The sequence below is a fragment of the Salmo salar genome, chromosome 16 (genome assembly GCF_965601325.2).
Source record: "Salmo salar chromosome 16, fSalSal1, whole genome shotgun sequence".
In the NCBI taxonomy this organism is placed as follows: domain Eukaryota; kingdom Metazoa; phylum Chordata; class Actinopteri; order Salmoniformes; family Salmonidae; genus Salmo; species Salmo salar.
This window is the reverse complement of record NC_138306.1, coordinates 31332489-31352026: the sequence shown is the minus strand read 5'-3', so window position 1 is coordinate 31352026 and position 19538 is coordinate 31332489. Positions and strand designations below refer to the sequence as shown.

Genomic DNA, 19538 nt, shown 5'->3' with positions numbered 1-19538 from the left:
AGTCCTCTCACCGGCTCAGCCGAGTTGAATAGTGAAATTGTTCAACGAAACTCTATACATACACTATCAATGTAGACCTAGCAGAAGAGCTTGAGCGGTGGGCTCATTTCATGGAGTTTAATGGGAAGAATCTTACAGTTAGGTTTCAAGGTCAAGCGCAGCTTGCTGGCCAGACATCTGGGTGCTACGGGGGTCCATTGGAATGGGGGACTTGTGGATGTCCGTCCCCCTCGTCAGAGCTGATCCAGCCAGACAGGACATGAAGGAAGGCCCTGTGCCTAGTACTGTACTCTAGTGCTGCACAGCCAGGGGGCCCGGGTCACTCTCTCAGCTGGTGCCAGGGCGCACAGATGGACAGTGATAGATTACTGTTGAGAGTTAGAATAGTAGAATACGCAAAGTACAATTTCAAAATTTGGTTGTGCATCAGCACCCACTATGCTGTTTACTTTCTTCGTCTACGTCATGTCGCTGAGTCTACCTTTAACATGTCATAAGTCATGGCACAATGTGTACAATTGCAGGAAATTAACTTTTAAACGTAAATTCTTCTCCGCTGTTAAGACAGGGGCCAGTAAAATGTTTTGCCCGCGAGGTGGGGAGGCCCCAACAAAATCTTGATTAGGCCCCCAGAAGGCTAGGGCTGGCCCTGGCTACTGGTATAATGCATTGTTAAGAGAGTTAAGTAGTTTCACTGCACAAATAGATTGATTGCACAAATCAGTTGAATGAATGTGTGGGTATGGACACAGACCTGTGAGCAACTGCGGCCCCTCATCATGAGTTCAGATTTATTGTGGCTCCACCTCCATCAAAGTTGCCCATCCCTAGTCTACATGATCCTTTCATGACAGAGCAAGACGACCATGCACTCAGTTTGATCTCTGGCAACACATTATTTTCAGTACAGTAGGTCATATACAGTACCAGTCAAAAGTTTGGACACACCTTCTCATTCAAGGGTTTTTCTTTATTTTTACTATTTTCTACATTTTAGAATAACAGTGAAGACATCAAAACTAAAAAAGGGTTAAACAAATCAAAATAGATTTGAGATTCTTCGAAGTAGCCACCCTTTGCCTTGATGAGAGATTTGCACACTCTTGGCATTCTCTCAACCAGGGTCGACTGGAATGCTTTTCCAACAATCTTGAAGGAGTTCCCACATATGCCGAGCACTTGTTGGTTGCTTTTCCTTCACTCTGCGGTCCAACTCATCCCAACCATCTCAATTGGGTTGAGGTCGGGTGATTGTGGTGGCCAGGTCATCTGATGCACCACTCCATCACTATCCTTCTTGGTCAAATAGCCCTTACACAGGCTGGAGGTGTGTTGGGTCATTGTCCTGTTGAAAAACAAATGATAGTCCCACTAAGCCAAAACCAGATGGGATGGCGTATCGCTGCAGAATGCTGTGGTAGCCATGCTGGTTAAGTGTGCCTTGAATAAAAAAAAAAAACACAGACAGTGTCACCAGCAAAGCACCTCCACACCATCACACCTCATCCTCCATGCTTCACGGATGGAACCACACATGCGAAGATCATCCGTTCACCTACTCTGCGTCTCACAAAGACACGGAGGTTGGAACAGAAAATCTCTAATTTGGACTCATCAGAACAAAGAATAGATTTCCACTGGTCTAATGTCCATTGCTCATGTTTCTTGGCCCAAGCAAGTCTCTTCTTCTTATTGGTGTCCTTTAGTAGTGGTTTATTTGCAGCAATTTAACCATGAAGGCCTGATTCACACAGTCTCCTCTGAACAGTTGATGTTGAGATGTGTCTGTTACTTGAACTCCATGAAGCATTTATTTGAGCTACAATTTCTGAGGCTGGTAACTCTAATGAACTTATCCTCTACAGCAGAGGTAACTCTGGGTCTTCCTTTCCTGTGGTGGTCCTCATGAGGGCCAGTTTCATCAAAGCGCTTGATGGTTTTTGCGACTACACAAAACTCAAATGAACTTATCCTCTACAGCAGAGGTAACTCTGGGTCTTCCTTTTCTGTGGCGGTCCTCATGATGTAACGTCTGCTTCCAACTCACACTCTCAAACACGTAGATCCCCTGAACGCAGCTCACTTTCCAGCACACTTTCCAGCTCACACTCTCAAACACATAGATCCCCTGAACACAGCTCACTCTCCAGATCCCAATCACCTGAATTCTGATCACCTGTTTACACACCTGTATGTCATTATCACACACTATTTAGTTCAGTTCTTTGCACTCCATCATTGTGAGATATTGTTTGTTTTGTGACACACTTCTATTTGGAGCTCTGTGTTTCCGTAATTTCATCCTCCCGTATATAAAGTTTTTGCCTGCTTCATGAACGACGCCTATTGCCTATTCCCTGCCTGTACTATACCCTATTGGATTTCCTGTTATCAACCTATTGCCTGATCTTCTGGATGACGTTACTAGCCTTTTCCCTGCCTGTACTGATGCCTTTTTGGACCCCTGTGTATGACCTTCTGCCTGCCCCTGGACCCATCTACCTGCCTCCTCCTGTGGTCCTTTACAATAAACACCTGCTGCGCCCTGCGCTTGGAACCAGCTCTCTGTTTCCCATCGTGTTCATTACACATGAGAGACAGTTTCATAATTGAAATTCTTCCATATTGACTGACCTTCATGTCTTAAAGTAATAATGGACTGTCGTTTCTCTTTGCTTATTTGAGCTGTTCTTTCCATAATATGGACTTGTTTTTTTTTACCAAATAGGGCTTTCTTCTGTATACCCCCCCTACCTTGTCACAACACAACTGATTGGCTCAAACGCATTAAGAAGGAAAGAAATTCCACAATTTTTTTTTAACAAGGCACACCTGTTAATTGAAATGTCTTCCAGCTGACTAACTCATGAAGCTGGTTGAATTAATGCCAAGAGTGTGCAAAACTGTCATCAAGGCAATTATTATTTAATTTTTTTTGGGGGGGGTGGCTACTTTGAAGATTCTCAAATATAACATATATTTTTATTTGTTTAACACTTTTTTTGGTTACTACATGATTCCATATGTGTTATTTCATAGTTTTGATGTCTTCACTATTATTCTACAATGTAGAAAATAATAAAAATAATGAAAGCCCTTGAATGAGTAGGTGTGTCCAAACCTTTTACTGGTACTGTATATAACCACTTGACCAAGCTAGACATTCTATTGATGTCACATCACTTTTCCTCTTCGTTCGTCTTCCCGCATTTCATTGATGATTACAGTTGTCAACGGAGAATTTTGGAACAGCAATGCCTGAGACGTGCACTTCATAGGATGAGTGGTGGAGTCATGAAGGAAAAGTAGTTGGAGAAAGTGTTCTATGAGGACAGAATTAGCACCCCCAGCGCGTCACTAGCAATGAGAGAGAATCTGAAAAGGTCAAGGTTTTCAGCCAGGCTCATAGTCAGTTGAAAAATCCTAATATAATTACTGTCTGTCTGGTAGGCATTGTGTGTGTGGGATATTATAATAACCTTATCAAAGGCTGCAAAAAGATGGAGAAATAGATGCATTTTAAGTTCAGAGTTTAGAAAAGTTTAGTCATTTTCTTGTTTCCATATTTGCAGTTGAATGTTTGGTAGAGAGTAATAGGAACACACTAGTAACTTGTGGTACTCAAAAGAAGTTTGTTTCACATGATTTACAGTGGATACCACTTCCTCTGTCACCGTGAATTGCATGAATTAGACAGTACATTAACTGAACATAATCATTACACCACCGAAATTCTTGAGGAACCCATAGAATGGTGTCTGTGTGTGTGGGTTTCTTTGCGAGCCATAGGAAAGCACTACCTATAGACTAGCCCACGTGAACTCAAAGGGCCTTGTGGTTTTCCACTGAGAGGGGTGTCAACCCAAAGGCCCACGCCTTAGCAAGGTCTCAACTGTGCGGTGTAGGATACTGACTGTCATGACACATGCAGCTTGTTCTCGCTGCATCTAAGATATTAGTCGATGATCAAAATGTCGCTCATTGTACATTAGTATGAAGCACAGTATGTGGGCATGTTGTTTGACATTGTCTGTATTTTATTCTCTGATAAGAGAATACAGTACAGAAACCATTTCAGACATCCTACAGTATCTCCAGTCAGTGAAAGGATACAGACAGTATACTAGAATAGGGAACACTCCTCTTTAAGAGCAGCTGGCTCTGCGGGGGCGATCCAGGTCTCTGTGCTCCTCTGGGTGAAATGAAGCAGGAGCCTGGGTCAGCGCAGTGCTGTGGCCCTGCTACTCCACTCAGCACACTGAGGGCCAGCCCAGCCAGGCAGAACAAAGTCCCAGCCCACCAGTTCAGTTCACTCACCTAAGGTTAGCTGCCTGCTTCCTGCTGAAAGGTGACGTTTCCCTCCCTCTGTGGCTTAGCTTAGCAGACACACTCATCTGCTAAAAGGCTGTCAATTTGTTAATTTTTTCCCCACATGACAGTCAGTGCTTTCCAGATGGTTAAACAAACAAACAAGTAAACAAGTAAGCAGCTCTGAGGAGGAGAGTGAGTCAAGGGAGGTCAATGTCAGGTGGTTTGGCTTGTCATACGCCAACCCATTAACCTGCACCAGGGGCTACTGTAGCCTACTGTACTATACATTGTTATAGTCAGGTCTGATGAGAACAGAGTGGGGACTGGTCCTCTGTGGACCAAGGATACAGAGACGGCACATACCCTTGTCTGCCCTCATGCAGCGTATTGCCTCCACGGCACAAATAAACACTATGACATGCACAAAAGCAATGGATAGAGAAACTGCTCTCCAGCAGGACTTGTATATATCCATATGTCAAAGGTCATTAACGTAACATGTTCTAAGACTTGCAACTCATGCATTTACACTGTGTCACTTTAGGAAATGTTATTCTGGTATTTGGTTTTGTCATCATGTCCAAAACTGACGTGGAAAGCCCTGTGTGTCTCCCAGAGTTATAATGGACCTGTGTAATTACCTGCCGTGTGGAACATTTGAAATTCATTTTTAACAGTTGAAGTGACCCCACTGGCTCAGTTGAGACAGAGAAGCTATACAACTCATAGGATTATGTTGCATTATGCCATTTTAAATGAGGGTAGGCACAAGCTGTGACCAATTAAAGTTGAACAAAGCTAGCTCATCTGCCTAGCTCCTCTTAGTAGGTCAGTGAAATTGGTGGAAGTGAATACAGACACATTCACTCTGCTTTGGCCTGAAGCACAGCTTTCACTGGCATATCCATAGAATAGCTCTCAATGTACTGTAACTGAATGCACTTTACATGATGCACACTGTGAGGAAGATAAGCTTGCATAAATGCTATCGAGGAGGTGTTTCACATAAACAACATTACAGAACCGCTTGTACAGTCTCAAAGTACACTGCCTGTAAAATATACCAATGGAAGAACATCTGCATTCCTTGTTTCCCTGTTTGTCTGGATGAGGTTTTACAATGATAGAGGGTCATAGCATACATTACTGCATAGACAATAAAGCAGTGCTACATAATGACGTGTGTATCGGGTACAGGCAACCACAGATACAGAGCTGAAGAGATGCAGGACAGAAAGTCTGCAGAGAGGGTTAGGTTTCACTACCCCTGGAGTGATGCATGACCTACAGTCCCGTCTGTGGGCTCGTGTTACAGGCAGAGTGATGCAGGGGCAGGGAGGGACCGCTGTCCGTACCGTACATGGAGTCAGGAGCTAATGTAATGTATGGATTCCTGTTCCCAACGTCCTAATTCAGCTTACCTAACCGCTACATGACTTTATACTGCCTGACCTCTGGCCTGCTAACCAATCACACCAGCCTCATATCCTCACTGTAGTTTTCCTAAAGGAAAAACGTATGACTTCTGAACTTATGACTTCTGTATTATGAGAGATGGAGATAGGGAAGTGTCTTATTATTAGTTCTGAAACTGTGCTGCTGCAGCCTGACCCCTATCCAACCAGTAAGAACACCCCCAGGCTGCTGCTCAACATCATTTCCAATTCTGTTTAATCACCCTCTTTTATACATGCATACTAAATATGTGTGGATGTATCTATGCATATTTTCTGAATTTGAATAGTAATTTTTTTATCTGATTTTGTTCTGTGTGTAACTGATGATGATGGTCACTGTCTCCTCAGGTTACCTTCACGAAGAGGAAGTTTGGGCTAATGAAGAAGGCCTATGAGCTCAGCGTTCTATGTGACTGTGAGATAGCCCTGATCATATTCAACAGCTCAAACAAACTCTTTCAGTATGCGAGCACAGATATGGACAAGGTCCTGCTCAAATACACTGAGTACAACGAGCCCCACGAGAGCAGAACCAACTCCGACATTGTCGAGGTGAGTTGGCTTTACATTTTCACTGTATCAGGGCAGGAAACCATGCATATGCTTATGCAGGAAAAAAGACAATGTTTGGGCATTAGAGACCGAAGGGCTTGTAACAGTTTCCTTTTAGCCACCAGTCAGATAGGGCAGGGGACATCTGCAGCCTATGATAAGTTGAGCTTCAGTTCAGTCCAGCAACCGACAAGAAAAATCTACCGCTGCACAGGCCTACACTCAGTAGCTGTCCAAACAGCATGGAAACTGTTTCCCCCAGATACTGTACTGTCTATACCTGCATGGATGAATCCCAGAATCATTATACCACTGTTTAAGACAAAAAGCCTATACTTTACTCAGATGTTAGGTTTAATTACATAGCATTATGTAATGAACATACTTTCGAAATTCCTGTTGGCTCTGAGAGTGTTGCAGAGAATTCCGGCAGCACTTGGTCTCCCTGGCAGCTAGTGTCCCTCTACATGCCCAAACACTCACACAAGAAGAAGAAGCCACTTGTTATGCCAGCCTATCAAATTTGTCGGCCAAGAGCATCACTGCAAAGAAAATGGGGGAGATTGTGGATCCATTGGGATCCAAATCCCTCCCACTGACGCACTTATCGTTTTTGAACCTATCAGAATCTGTTTTCTGAAGCTAGTGTCTTCACTCTTGACTAAATGAAAAACAAACACATTTATGCCCAGTTTACAATTCATGATAATAACAATAAAAGTGCTTTATTTGTTTTGCAAGCCAATATTTAAAGTAGACACAGCCTATGTCTTGTGTTTCAAGTTTGACTGAGTTGTTTTCATTAATCAGGACAGACATTTCCCTGGTTTCTGCACTGCTAGCTGCATCGTAATACACTTGTGTTTTCACTGGCAGACTTCACTCAAACATACCTTATTATTAATCTGTCCAACAGAGAGACTTCATGAGTTTAAAGAGCATGATGAATACACAAATTCCAAGAATCCCACATTTTTTAAAAGAAATTTCACTTAAAGAAATTAGTAAAATTGCATAAAAGGAGTCAGCTGTGCCGGGTATATTTTGTTCATGTTACTGCTGCTATTGAATTACCTGCTTGGCAGAGCTGCAAAACAGTGATCTGGCATCCAGCAGCCTCAGTCCTCTATCAGGGGTCCTATGCTCTCTCCCTCTGAGCTGAGATGGGTCTCACCTGCATTAAAAATAAATGGACACACTCCACCCTTATGTAACAGTGACACCATGTTTGTTTTCTGTTGTGACTTGGGAGTCCTTGTATTTATCAAGTACAAAAATGGTTTCTCATAGCTGGAAGAGGATTCATTGTTTGCTATTTGTTCCTTGTTTTCTTTTTGTAGAGATAACCATAGAGATTCTACAGTATGGTAGTGTATGTGTCTATTGCTACAGTATTGTATATTGTTGATGTACGTGTCAGCTGTATCTTGTAATTGGCATGTACTGTACTCAGTACGGCACACAGTGTCATCTCTAGGGAGCACTGCCAACGGTCCATCACTAACTCAAGTGTAGTACATGCTGGTGGGGATCTGTTAATTTCCCACGTAGCCCCTCTAGCCATCTGCAAGGATACTGCCCTGCTCTTGCTGCACGAACGAAAGGCGAGAACAATGCAGCGTTGTCCCTGCTCACTCGGCCAGCATCTGTGCAGATATGTGCAAATCCCTCTAGCCCTGCTGGCTATGTGGCCAAGGTTCAGAAGTGAAGAAGCAGAGCAGAAGTAACCAGGCCTGTCCAGGCTCCACTTTTGAACATTTCCACACAAGCCACCATTCACTGGTCCAAAAAGTGCTGCAAACGTCAGAGCCGTTAGATAGAGCTCAGTGTCTGCTATGGGCTTATCTGATATAGCCCAGGCTGTTGGCTGCATCTTGTTGTGGAGTGTTCTTATAGAGAAAGCCAGACAGCCTCTTCAATAAATGACAAAGGATGGCCTTTTATTCTCACAGAGCACAGAGATTGCCTATAGATGTCTGCACTTTTAAGCATGATCTTTATCATTAGAACACGGACTACCCTTTCGAAAAGACAAAAACAGAAATTGTATTTGTGCCATGATATGAATGTCTATCTGGTTGGCTGGCTGCTGCTTTCCTATCGGTGTAGTCAGTGTCATTGGGATATAGGATGACTGCACTCCTAATGAGCCATCTCGCTCTCTCTCTCTCTCTTTCTCTCTCTTTCTCCCTCTTTCTCCCTCTCTCTCTGTGTTGATGTGTCTCACATGGAGACACTTACGCTGACACTTATCTAAATGTATAAATTGCATTAAACTGATAATTGCCACCCAAACAGTTATTTGCTCATCTGCCTCGCTTGAGAGACCAAGCAAATCCTTTCTGAGTTTTCATTGGGCAGCATACGGTCCAATTCCATGTGCAAAGCCAAATCAAAGGTCACATTCCTGCTCAGTAGTACCATCTATAGATAAAGGCTGGGCCTTGCAGTGTGGGAGAGCATTTGCCATGTTTCCCACAGATGGATGTATGCCTGGGGCACAGTTTGATAGCCCAGTGGAGAGCTATGGACTTTGTCTTAAACTTGGCTCTGCTGTAGATACCAGAACAGCAGGCTCAAAGCGCTGTGCTTGAGCATGAATGTGTGTCTGTGCATGAGTGTATGCGTGTGTGAATCAAATCAAACTTTATTTGTCACATGCGCCGAATACAAGTGTAGACCTTACCGTGAAATGTTACTTGCAAGCCCTTAACCAACAGTGCAGTTCAAGAAGAGTTAAGAAAATATTTACCAAATAAACTAAAATAAAAAATAATAAAAAGTAACACAATAACATAACAATAACGAGGCTATATACAGGGGGTACCGGTACCGAGTCAGTGTGCGGGGTTAGAGGTCATTTAGAGGTAATTTGTACATCTAGGTAGGGGTGAAGTGACTATGCATAGATAATAAACAGCAAGTAGCAGCAGTGTACAAAACAAATGGGGGGGGGGGGGGGGGTCAATGTGATAGTCCGGTGGCCATTTCATTAATTGTTCAGCAGTCATATGGCTTGGGGTAGAACCTGTTAAGAAGCCTTTTGGTCCTAGACTTGGCGCTCCTGTACCGCTTGGCGTGCGGTAGTAGAGAAAACAGTCTATGACTTGGTTGACTGGAGTCTCTGACAATTTTATGGGCTTGCCTCTGACACTGGATTGCAGGAAGCCTGGCCCCAGTGATGTACTGGGCCGTACACACTACCCTCTATAGGGTCTTATGGTCAGATGCCGAGCAGTTGCCATATCAGGCGGTGATGCAACTGGTCAGGATGCTCTCAATGGTGCAGCTGTAGAACATTTTGAGCATCTCGGGACCATGCCAAATCTTTTCAGTCTCCTGAGGGGGAAAAGGTTTTGTTGTGCCCTATTCACGACTGACTTGGTGTGTTTGGACCATGATAGATCGTTGGTGATGTGGACACCAAGGAACTTGAAACTCTCGACCCGCTCCACTACAGCCCTAGTGATGTTAATGGGGGCCGGTTCCTGTAGTACACGATCAGCTCCTTTGTCTTGCTCACATTGAGGGAGAGGTTGTTGTCCTTGCACCACACTGCCAGTTCTCTGACCTCCTCACTATAGGCTGTCTCATCGTTGTCGGTGATCAGGCCTACCACTGTTGTGTCGTCTGGAAACTTAATGATGGTGTTTGAGCCGTGCGTGGCCACGCAGTCATGGGTGAAGAGGGAGAACAGGAGGGGACTAAGTACACACCCTTGAGGGGCCCCAGTGTTGAGGATCAGCGTGGCGGATGTGTTGTTGCCTACCCTTACCACCTGTGGGCGGCCCATCAGTAGGTCCAGGATCCAGTTGCAGAGGGAGGTGTTTAGTCCCAGGGTCCTTAGCTTAGTGATGAGCTTCGTGGGCACTATGGTGTTAAACGCTGAGCTGTAGTCAATGAACAGCATTCTCACATAGGTGTTATTTTTGTCCAGTTGGGAAAGGGCAGTGTGGAGTGCGAATGAGATTGCGTCATCTGTGGATCTGTTGGTGCGGTATGTCAATTGGAGTGGGTCTTGGGTATTTAGGAGTATGCTGTTGATGTGAGCCATGTGAGCCAGCCTTTCAAAGCACTTCATGGCAACCAACGAAAATCCCTCCAGCTCTATATTATCCGTGTCGTCATTCTGCCACGACTCGGTGAAACATAAGATATTACAGTTCTTAATGTCCCGTTGGTAGGATAATCGTAGGTCGTAATCGTAGGTCATACATTTTATTTTCCAATGATTGCATGTTAGCAAGTAGAATAGATGGCAGTGGGAGTTTACTCGCTCGCCTACGGATTCCCAAAATACAGCCCGATCTGCGTCCTCTTTTCCTCCGTCTTTTCTTCACGCAAATGACGAGGATCTGGGCCTGTTCCAGGGAGAGCAGTCTATCTTCCTCGTCAGACTCGTTAAAGGAAAAAACTTCTTCCAGTTCATGGTGAGTAATCCCAGTTCTGATGTCCAGAAGTTATTTTCGGTCATAAGAGACGGTAGCAGCAACATTATGTACAAAATAAGTAAAAACACAAGTTACAAACAACGCAAAAAAACTAACAAAATAGCACAATTGGTTATGGGTATGTGGAACGTCAGCCACCCTCTTCAGCGCCATCTTAATATGTATGTGTGGGTGTGTGTGTGGTGGTCTGAACTCCAGCAACACTCCGGGTGACAGGTGAACTATTGCATGAAAACTCCCTTTGTGGATCACGTCCACTACTCCGTTTGATTAGAAGTGTCCCCGCTTCAATCTGATCCCATCTGCGTCTCGCCTTTTAAAGACCCGGCTTACAGAGCAGCCTTTTATTTACTGAGTAGCTATGCTGGACAGATTGATTCACCGTTTCCTTTCCTCAGAGGTTAGGTCAAGCTTATCTGGGTCTGTAAGAGCTTTATAGCAAATATCTTGCCAGAGCAAACTTAATTTGTTGCAATGTCGTTTTCCTGTGCTGAGTGAACATGGGGACAAGTAGAGAATACAATTTAGCTCATTTTATTTTCTTTACAAACAATTTGCAGTGGGCAACCTGTGAACCTTTTATCTGACTGATGTACAGAGGATACATCAAACCTTTTATCTGACTGATGTACAGAGGATACATCAAACCTTTTATCTGACTGATGTACAGAGGATACATCAAACCTTTTATCTGACTGATGTACAGAAGATACATCAAACCTTTTATCTGACTGATGTACAGAAGATACATCAAACCTTTTATCTGACTGATGTACAGAGGATACATCAAACCTTTTATCTGACTGATGTACAGAAGATACATCAAACCTTTTATCTAACTGATGTACAGAGGATACATCAAATGCAGGTCAACTTGAGCAAGATCACTGCGATAAAGAAACAGACTCCAGCTTGCATACTGTATGTCAGACTACCCTGTATAGTTAGACCATTGCTGTTCATGTTGGGTGCTGTGGCAAAAGTCCTATAGTATAGTAGCTGTTGTTACTTCTCTTATTGAATTTCATTTGTACCATAAATGAAAATGCTGCTGTAGGTAATTAAAATAATCAAATCATCCCTTCTCCTCTTCCTTCCCAACGGGAGATAATGAAATCTTCCTTTAGCTGTTCTATAACCTTCTACCGTTATTCTGAGTACAGACAGCTCACTGTCTAGCTGAGAATCCTTAAAATCAGGAACGATCACAGGAACGATGTGGCGTCCATCTGTGCTTTTCTTTAAAACATTTCAACACAATTACTGTTTGCAGCTATGCTTGGATTAATCAAGTTTGCATTTAAATGAAATTGACATGGACTGAACACATTTAAAGTAATCTCATAAAATAGGGGATGTGGATATAATTGAATGGGATTATACAGCTGTAATAGTTTAAACACGAGTGGTAGGCTACACTTTAGTCCATTGGTATTTATTAGGATCCCCATTAGTCCATGATGGGACTAATGGCTTTAATCAAATTTGGAGCTGCAGTTTTACTCAAATACCATGCCTGGGCTTGTAAAGAGCTGGACTACAATGGATATAAAAAGTTGACATTTTGCTTCTTCTTTTTTGTCTTTTCCCATGCCCATCTTCTGGAGTAAACAAAGCTAGAGCAGTCATACGCAAATTCACATTTACCTCTGACATTAGAGAGGCCGTATTTGTTAAATGTGGTTTTGGAAATACAACAATGTTCCTCATTGTTGAGTGTTCTATAGATAAAGAGCTCATTCAGCGATAGAAAATTAGCGTAAATATTACTTGCATCATCTCCATAGATTTATCATATTGTTACTTTCAATGATCATCTATTATTATGAATGGCACTCACTATTCAGAATGATAATCCAATAAGATATGTAAATCCTGAGCATTTCATAATGTCAGGTCTGTTGGGTCTGTTTTTCTCTCTTTACTCCACTACTTTCCATTTGAATCATTCCACTCTTTCACTGCTTATAGTAACCGCATTGGCAGTGGATCATGAAATAAATGCCTCTGACATATAGAAACGACTGTATTTCCTTTTTAGAAAAGAGCGAGTGTATCCAGGATTTGCGACAGGAGGTGTTTATGTTGTCAATCAAAGCCAGTACAGTGATTAAGACTCATCTCTGTCTTAATTAATGCAAATTGGCACATCTGCTATGGTGGGCTAACTGTCCAGACTGTTCAATTAGCCTGATTGATCAATTATCTTCCTCCCGGTGCTTCTGCGGAGGATGTGACAGGGAAGAAAATTGTCAGCACAGAAAGATCGACAGGAGGAGAGGGAAAGGAAGCCCTCTGTTCGAAACCCTTCACTCTACCCATCAAAATACGGATGCTTTATTTGATTAGGCAAAAATGATGATGGAATTTCTTTCATTTTATTATAGTGGAGCATTCAATTTAATGATGTAGTCCTCAAATAGACGTTGAATTGTGGAATTGAAAATCATGGAAATGTTCTGAGTACATTTCTGTGTAATGATATTAGATCTAAAAAGAGGAAGAATCAAAAGACTTCTGTCTTGAGCACTTTGCCACTCATAAGAGGTGGACCAGAGATCAGAGGATGGTTATCACCACGTAATAGATGCATTATATTACACATAAGTGGACTTGATAGGTTAATGGATGTCACTTTCAATCAAGATGAAGGGGTCATGATGTGTAATTACTTAAGTGAGTAATGAGTCAAATTTCAGGTCAGGTTGACACCGTGCGACAAAACAATTAGCAATCTCATTTACATGTTTATTGCTGGTGTTTTCTCCAATTCTCAATTGCTTGAGGAACAGCAGGAGGATATTTTGTGTCATATATAAGTTGCTCAATCTGAGTCTTGGCACTTTACCTGATGTATTCCTTTCATTTGGACCAATGAATCATGTTTCTCAGGCAGTGGACACCAGATCTCGTGCAACAACGTGACATGCTGTGTATTTATGCACAACACAACTGCACTTCAGTGGCCCACATAATGCAGTAATTATATGATGGAAACCATTGTCCTTTCATTTTAGTGTCTGACTCCAGTTTGAAGTGACCCCACCAAGGCTTCCCACTAGTTCATACTCTTATAAACAACTGTTCCTCAAGTATAGGAATTAATCATCAAAATGATTTGCCTTCTAGTGTGTTATCTTCCTGGAATATTATGAACATAGTCATGTTGGCTTAGTGAGTAAGCAGATTTAATAAACATCATAGCCCAGTGGTGAAGGCTCCTTCTGTGGACTATCAGACACAGATTCAGGCCTGAGTGCTGTGTATCTCTAATTGTGACATTCCAAGATAATGGGGACAGTCACATGAGGCTCTGGCTGGCACAGAGAGAAGCTTTCACCACTGAATCCTCTCAAACATACCACTCCTCTAGAGGGGCTGGCTCTCTGGAACAGATAGAATGTAGTGCATACTATGAAGTCTGTTGTAAACATGCACCTTACAGTATTTGTCTCAGTAAAACAAGAAAGCTGTGATAAAATTACAAGCTTCAGTCTCAAATTGAATACTTAGTTTAAATTTCAAAGGCATTTTGTGCGAGTCGTGAACAGTCAGTAATCACCATACTGTATGATAATGTGACAAAGTGTTGCATCGTAGGAGAACATGGAGCTGCCATGTGCTGAGGAGATTCGTCTGCCTTAAAGTTACTGGCATCACACATGGATTATGGCACTTACCTCACGCTCCAGTGATGTTACTGACTCTCCCAATCCTGGATGATTAACCAAATTTGAAAGATTAATCTAAAAGGGGTCAGGGGCCTAATTTATGTTTGATATGCACAGATGACAACACAAATGAAAATATTACATTTTAATTGGCAAGTGCTTAACTTAGCGACTTGACTTTGGGTTGGCCAGAAGCCAGAATCCCTCTGATCCACTAAAGCCTTGTTTGACATTTGAGATGGCTGAAGGGTACACATGGTTAGCTGCACTGGCTCGCCTGCGTAAGGTCGCTCTGAGGGAGAATCTAAAAGCCCACTTCCCCTGATTAAAGCATGTTTTTACTATACTTATTCTTATACCACTAAATAAAACTCTCACTTTAACAGAGTAGCCATACAATGTCCACACTATACATCAGGGTTAGATACCACTGCCTGCAAAGTGATATAATCTGGCTAGTTTTCAAAACCCATTGGGCATTTCAAAACCCATTGGGCAATACTCTCTTCCTCAGTTTAAACATCTATCTAACAAAGTCATTTAGACAGTCTCAGCAGCCTTTTTATCTTTATAGTGCCATGATTTAATTGTATATTTACCCATAAATTGTACTTTAGCATATGTCGGGATTAGTTTGCATCATGGTCTCATTTCATTTCACTGATCATTGGCACCACTTGGTATTTTCTTCATCTGTTTTCTTCAGCAGTACCTTCTCATTCTTACTGTTATGTCGCTGTAGCTCTCTCTGAGCACCCACAATGTTAGAAATAGATCTTAAGCTAAGACTAATGTCAGTTCTAATGACATATAATTATTGAATTAAAGTAGATTTAGGGCATTTATGATTTATGAACTGCTGATCCCAATGTTAATATTCCAGCAGCAAACCAAATATGTACCTTTTGGTCTCTCAAGCTCTATTAAAATGACATTCATTTGCTTTTCCCTTCTTTTTCATAACCTATGATACATCAAATAGTTTCTACCTATGCCTGGTTTGTATGTTTATTCCAGTAGAGGGGGTTTGATTTAGTGGAGTACACTTCATAGTGAGATAGTGTATTGTAACTAATGCTCAGCTGAGTATCTGATAAGGTGTATTGGCACATTGTCTTTGAAGCCGTCTCTGTATTGATATATTTGTTGCAACCGGATTCTCTATGGAATTGGTCTGTAATGAGTAGGATATGAATAGAAGTGTCCATTTATCCATGCATTCATACTATAAAGACTGAGGCTGTCAGTGTCTGGGAATGTGCGCTGCATTTGTCACTGGAAATGAAACTGCACTGAGTGCAAGGGTCAGTCCTGAACATGTTTGCTTGGGCTTATCTGTAATCATGTAATACAGAAAAAAACATTTGATTTTGTTCTAATGCTCTTTTTAAAGTAATGGATTTGTTTTGAAAAACAAAGCAAATGGCTAGTTTCCTATTACTGTGCTGTGTGTATCCAGTTCATGTCACGTCCTGGCCAGTATAAGGTTAATTGTTTTGGTAGTTTGGTCAGGACGTGGCAGAGGGTATTTGTTTTATGTGGTTCGGTGTGGTGTGTTTGTGTAAAGGGTATTTCCGGGTTTCTGGGGTGATTGTTCTGTGTTGAGCCTATGCTTTGCCAGACTGTTTGTTAGTTGTTCGTTTTTCGGTTTTGTTATTTTGTATGTTCATTTTTGAAGATAATTAAAAATCAAGATGAGCATTCACGTACCTGCTGCGTTTTGGTCCTCCATTTCTACCAACGACAACCGTGACAGTTCAGTTCAGTGCAGTTGCTTAAGTATTGCTGTGGATTCCAGGAAAGGTCAGTTAAATTAACCTGTACTGTCAGTCTGCACTGTCAAAACAAACACATTATTCTGAGCAGGCCAATGAGGCCATGGATATATCTGCAGGAAAGTGTAGTGATGAGCCACCTAAAAATAATCAAGGAATCACTAATGTATACAATGAAAGCAGAAATATAAGTGCTTGTATTTAATCAGGGGAGGCCATTGAGACCAGGGTCTCATTTTCTATGGTGCCCTGGGGACCTACAGGTTACAATTAAAAAAACTACAATTTCAACACCATAATAAATGTTTACATTTAATCAAAACAAATGCGAATTCTCATTTAACAAATTCAACATTAGACTTCTACACTGGCCTATCAATAATAGCTCTAACCTCGTAGCTGATGATTATGTCGTGAGTGTTACTAGTGGCATACGTCTGTACATTCTGCCAAGTGTATAAAAGACAAGATAAAACACTGATCTACTTTTGTTGATGGTGGTTTCAGGAAATATGCTTGGCACTGCAATTCTCTTTCACCCGAGGCATTTCATCTGCTTCCACATGTGAATAGGGTGGAATACTGATATGTTGAGTCTGATTTCTAGTAACATACACTGTACTTTATTACTACATGAAGAAAAATGTCACACACACACACACACACATACACACATAAAAACAAGTCAAGTTGTTAGTCAGGCTTTGTTGAACAAATGTTTCTGTCATTCTCTGAAGAGAAGCTAAAATCCACTTTTCATATGTTTTGATATATCTGGATACACTTTTCAGAATTGTCTTTGTAGTTCTAGATGACAGAACGTACCTTTTCCCATGTACTGAGGTGCAGTTCACATTCTGGTTGAAAAGCCATAATTTGCCATGCTGAGTGTAGGAGTACTAATGGTGTTGTAGCCAGTCTCCTGCTGGGTTTCAAAGTTTATAGGACAAGGACTCCATTTCCTCTGGGCTTTCACTAGAAAAAGGGTCACCACTCTCTTTGGAGTTTTTTTGCCTTCTATGAAAGCAACACTTGTGATCATTTTTATGCAAGTCTTTCATAGAACATCCTATTTCACACCACATTTATGAAACAAGCCGTGAATGGACTATAATTGTCTCTTTTTCCTCATGTTCACTATGGCTTGGTTGCTGTGGAAACCCATGTTAATGTTTCAGAAAAACAGGACACGGCCAGTGAACAAATAAATCTTCCTCAGTTTATCACAACCAGAAGAGTCCCATTAAAGTGTGTGCATGTGTGTTAGCCCTTTGCCCCTGTTCTTCAACAAAGCCCCTGCACTCTTCACTGCGATGGTTGTTACCAGGTTACAGTCAAGAGTTTTTTGTTTTCATGCTTCATTGACGTCAGAGCTTCTTTTCATCCTTCACTCTCAAGTGTGATATGTATTTTTCATTTCAAAACTAGGTCTTCTTGGAGAGGGTGAAAATAAAAGGAGAGAGAACAACAAAAGACCCCCAGCCATTGCAGTCCCCTGTAAACATTACTCTCCAATGACACTAATGAGCCATGCTCTAATCTCAAGTGCTGGAGCACTGCACTGGCGGCTTTGTACAAAAAACACTAGCACTCATTCAGAAAGGAAACAAGAGAGATGACACGAGTACATGTTTTTTTAAACTGAATGACAAATTACACTAGCATTCTGGCTCTTTTTTTGTGAAATAAACATTTATCTCTGCTGTTCATCTGAGTAGAATTTGTATTATGTTGCTTCTTTCTCATGTACAGTGTCCTTGGGTTAGAAAAAGGCTCCATATGAATGAAATGTATTACTAGTGTTTCAGTGGTTTATGTTCTTAGGTGTGTACAGATGTGGGATATTCCCACTGATGGTTTTTGCTGTTAATTAGTTAACACAAACACTCTTATGCTAGATTAGAACTGGTTGGTGTTGGTGTAGTTCTCTTCTGGTTTCTTGCTAAACCTGGTCTTGAGATGAGAGAGACACAGATCCTAACCTGTCCCTAGGTTACCTGTCTCCTGGCAGGGGGACAGACCCTACTGGGCTGGATTACCTGGCTCATCATGGCCTGAGTCTGAGCAGCAGCATGAGTAGCAGCATCCCACACAACCAACACTATACTTAAATACACCAAAATATGTGTTGCCCAAATAATGAGCTATCTGAGGTGTTTCTTAACCTAATAGAACCCTTTAACTTTGTCCTACACACCACAGGGACCTACGCACAACAAAGGCCATCCTCTTGATCTCGTGCTGTCCTATGGTTTGATAACCTGAAAACTATTGATGTGTGTGTCTCTAACCATCTCAGTATTGTTTTAAAAATTCTTCCTCCTCCTCTTAAAAATGTCTGTCCCCACTCTCTCTGGCATCATTAACTCCACAACTGTTAATAAATGTACTGAAGCTTTTAAATCCCCTGCTACGGATCATGTTCTTTGTCATCACACTCATGATTTGCTGAACAGTTTCAGTGACGTGTCAGACTACTTTAGACTCAGTGACACCAGTTAAAACCAAGAATGACCTGTTTGCCAGTCTCACCTTGGTTAACACACTCCTGCCTTAAAAAGGGAATTTAGAAAGTCTTAACGTAAATGGAAGGCCTGCAAACTTCAAGTATTCTATGAGATCATGAAACATCTCCAACACTCAAATACATGGCTTATTGTAATTCAATAACACCAGGAATGAAGACCTTTACAGTAATATAATTCTTTGCTTTCTACAGCACCTCATTGTTCTGGCAAATGTTTTCTATCTCCACTATGAATTACATGTTGCTGACATCATCCCATAAACACTTGAATGATTCAACATTGCCATGATATATGATTCCTCGCTGTTTTACTTGATTCAAATGTCTTAAGTGATGTATTCTTTAGTTTCTAGAGGCATGCCACTGATTAACTGGCACAGGCCTACCATGGCTTATGGTAAAACTCTTTAAGAAGGCCTAACTTGTAATGAAAAGTAATGCATTACATGTCACTCAGCAGCAACATGCAACACAATGTTCATTTCATAGCCACTTTATTATGCGTTTATGTTCATGTAGGAAGAGCTACACTCACAGCCTTACAAGGCACATGTCAGTCAGAATTCATCAGAATACATAAAATAGGTCAGACATGAGCTGCCCTAATTTGGTTTGAACTACACTCTATTACCAAAGGTATGTGGACACCTGCTCGTCAAACGTCTCATTCTAAAATCATGGGCAATAATATGGAGTTGTTCCCCACTTTGCTGCTATAACAGCCTACACTCTTTTGGGAAGGCTTTCCACTAGATGTTGGAACGTTGCTGCGGGGACTTGCTTTCATTCAGCTA

General features: G+C 41.8%; 1 protein-coding gene across 1 annotated transcript in view; it reads left to right on the top strand.

Annotated features, from left to right (window-relative positions):
* Nucleotides 1–19538, top strand: part of LOC106573766 (myocyte enhancer factor 2aa) — a 131446-nt gene that overhangs the window by 62379 nt on the left and 49529 nt on the right. Inside the window, 1 exon segment of the mRNA XM_045697145.2 lies at nt 6117–6320. Within this exon segment, the coding sequence (XP_045553101.2) occupies nt 6117–6320 (204 nt within the window).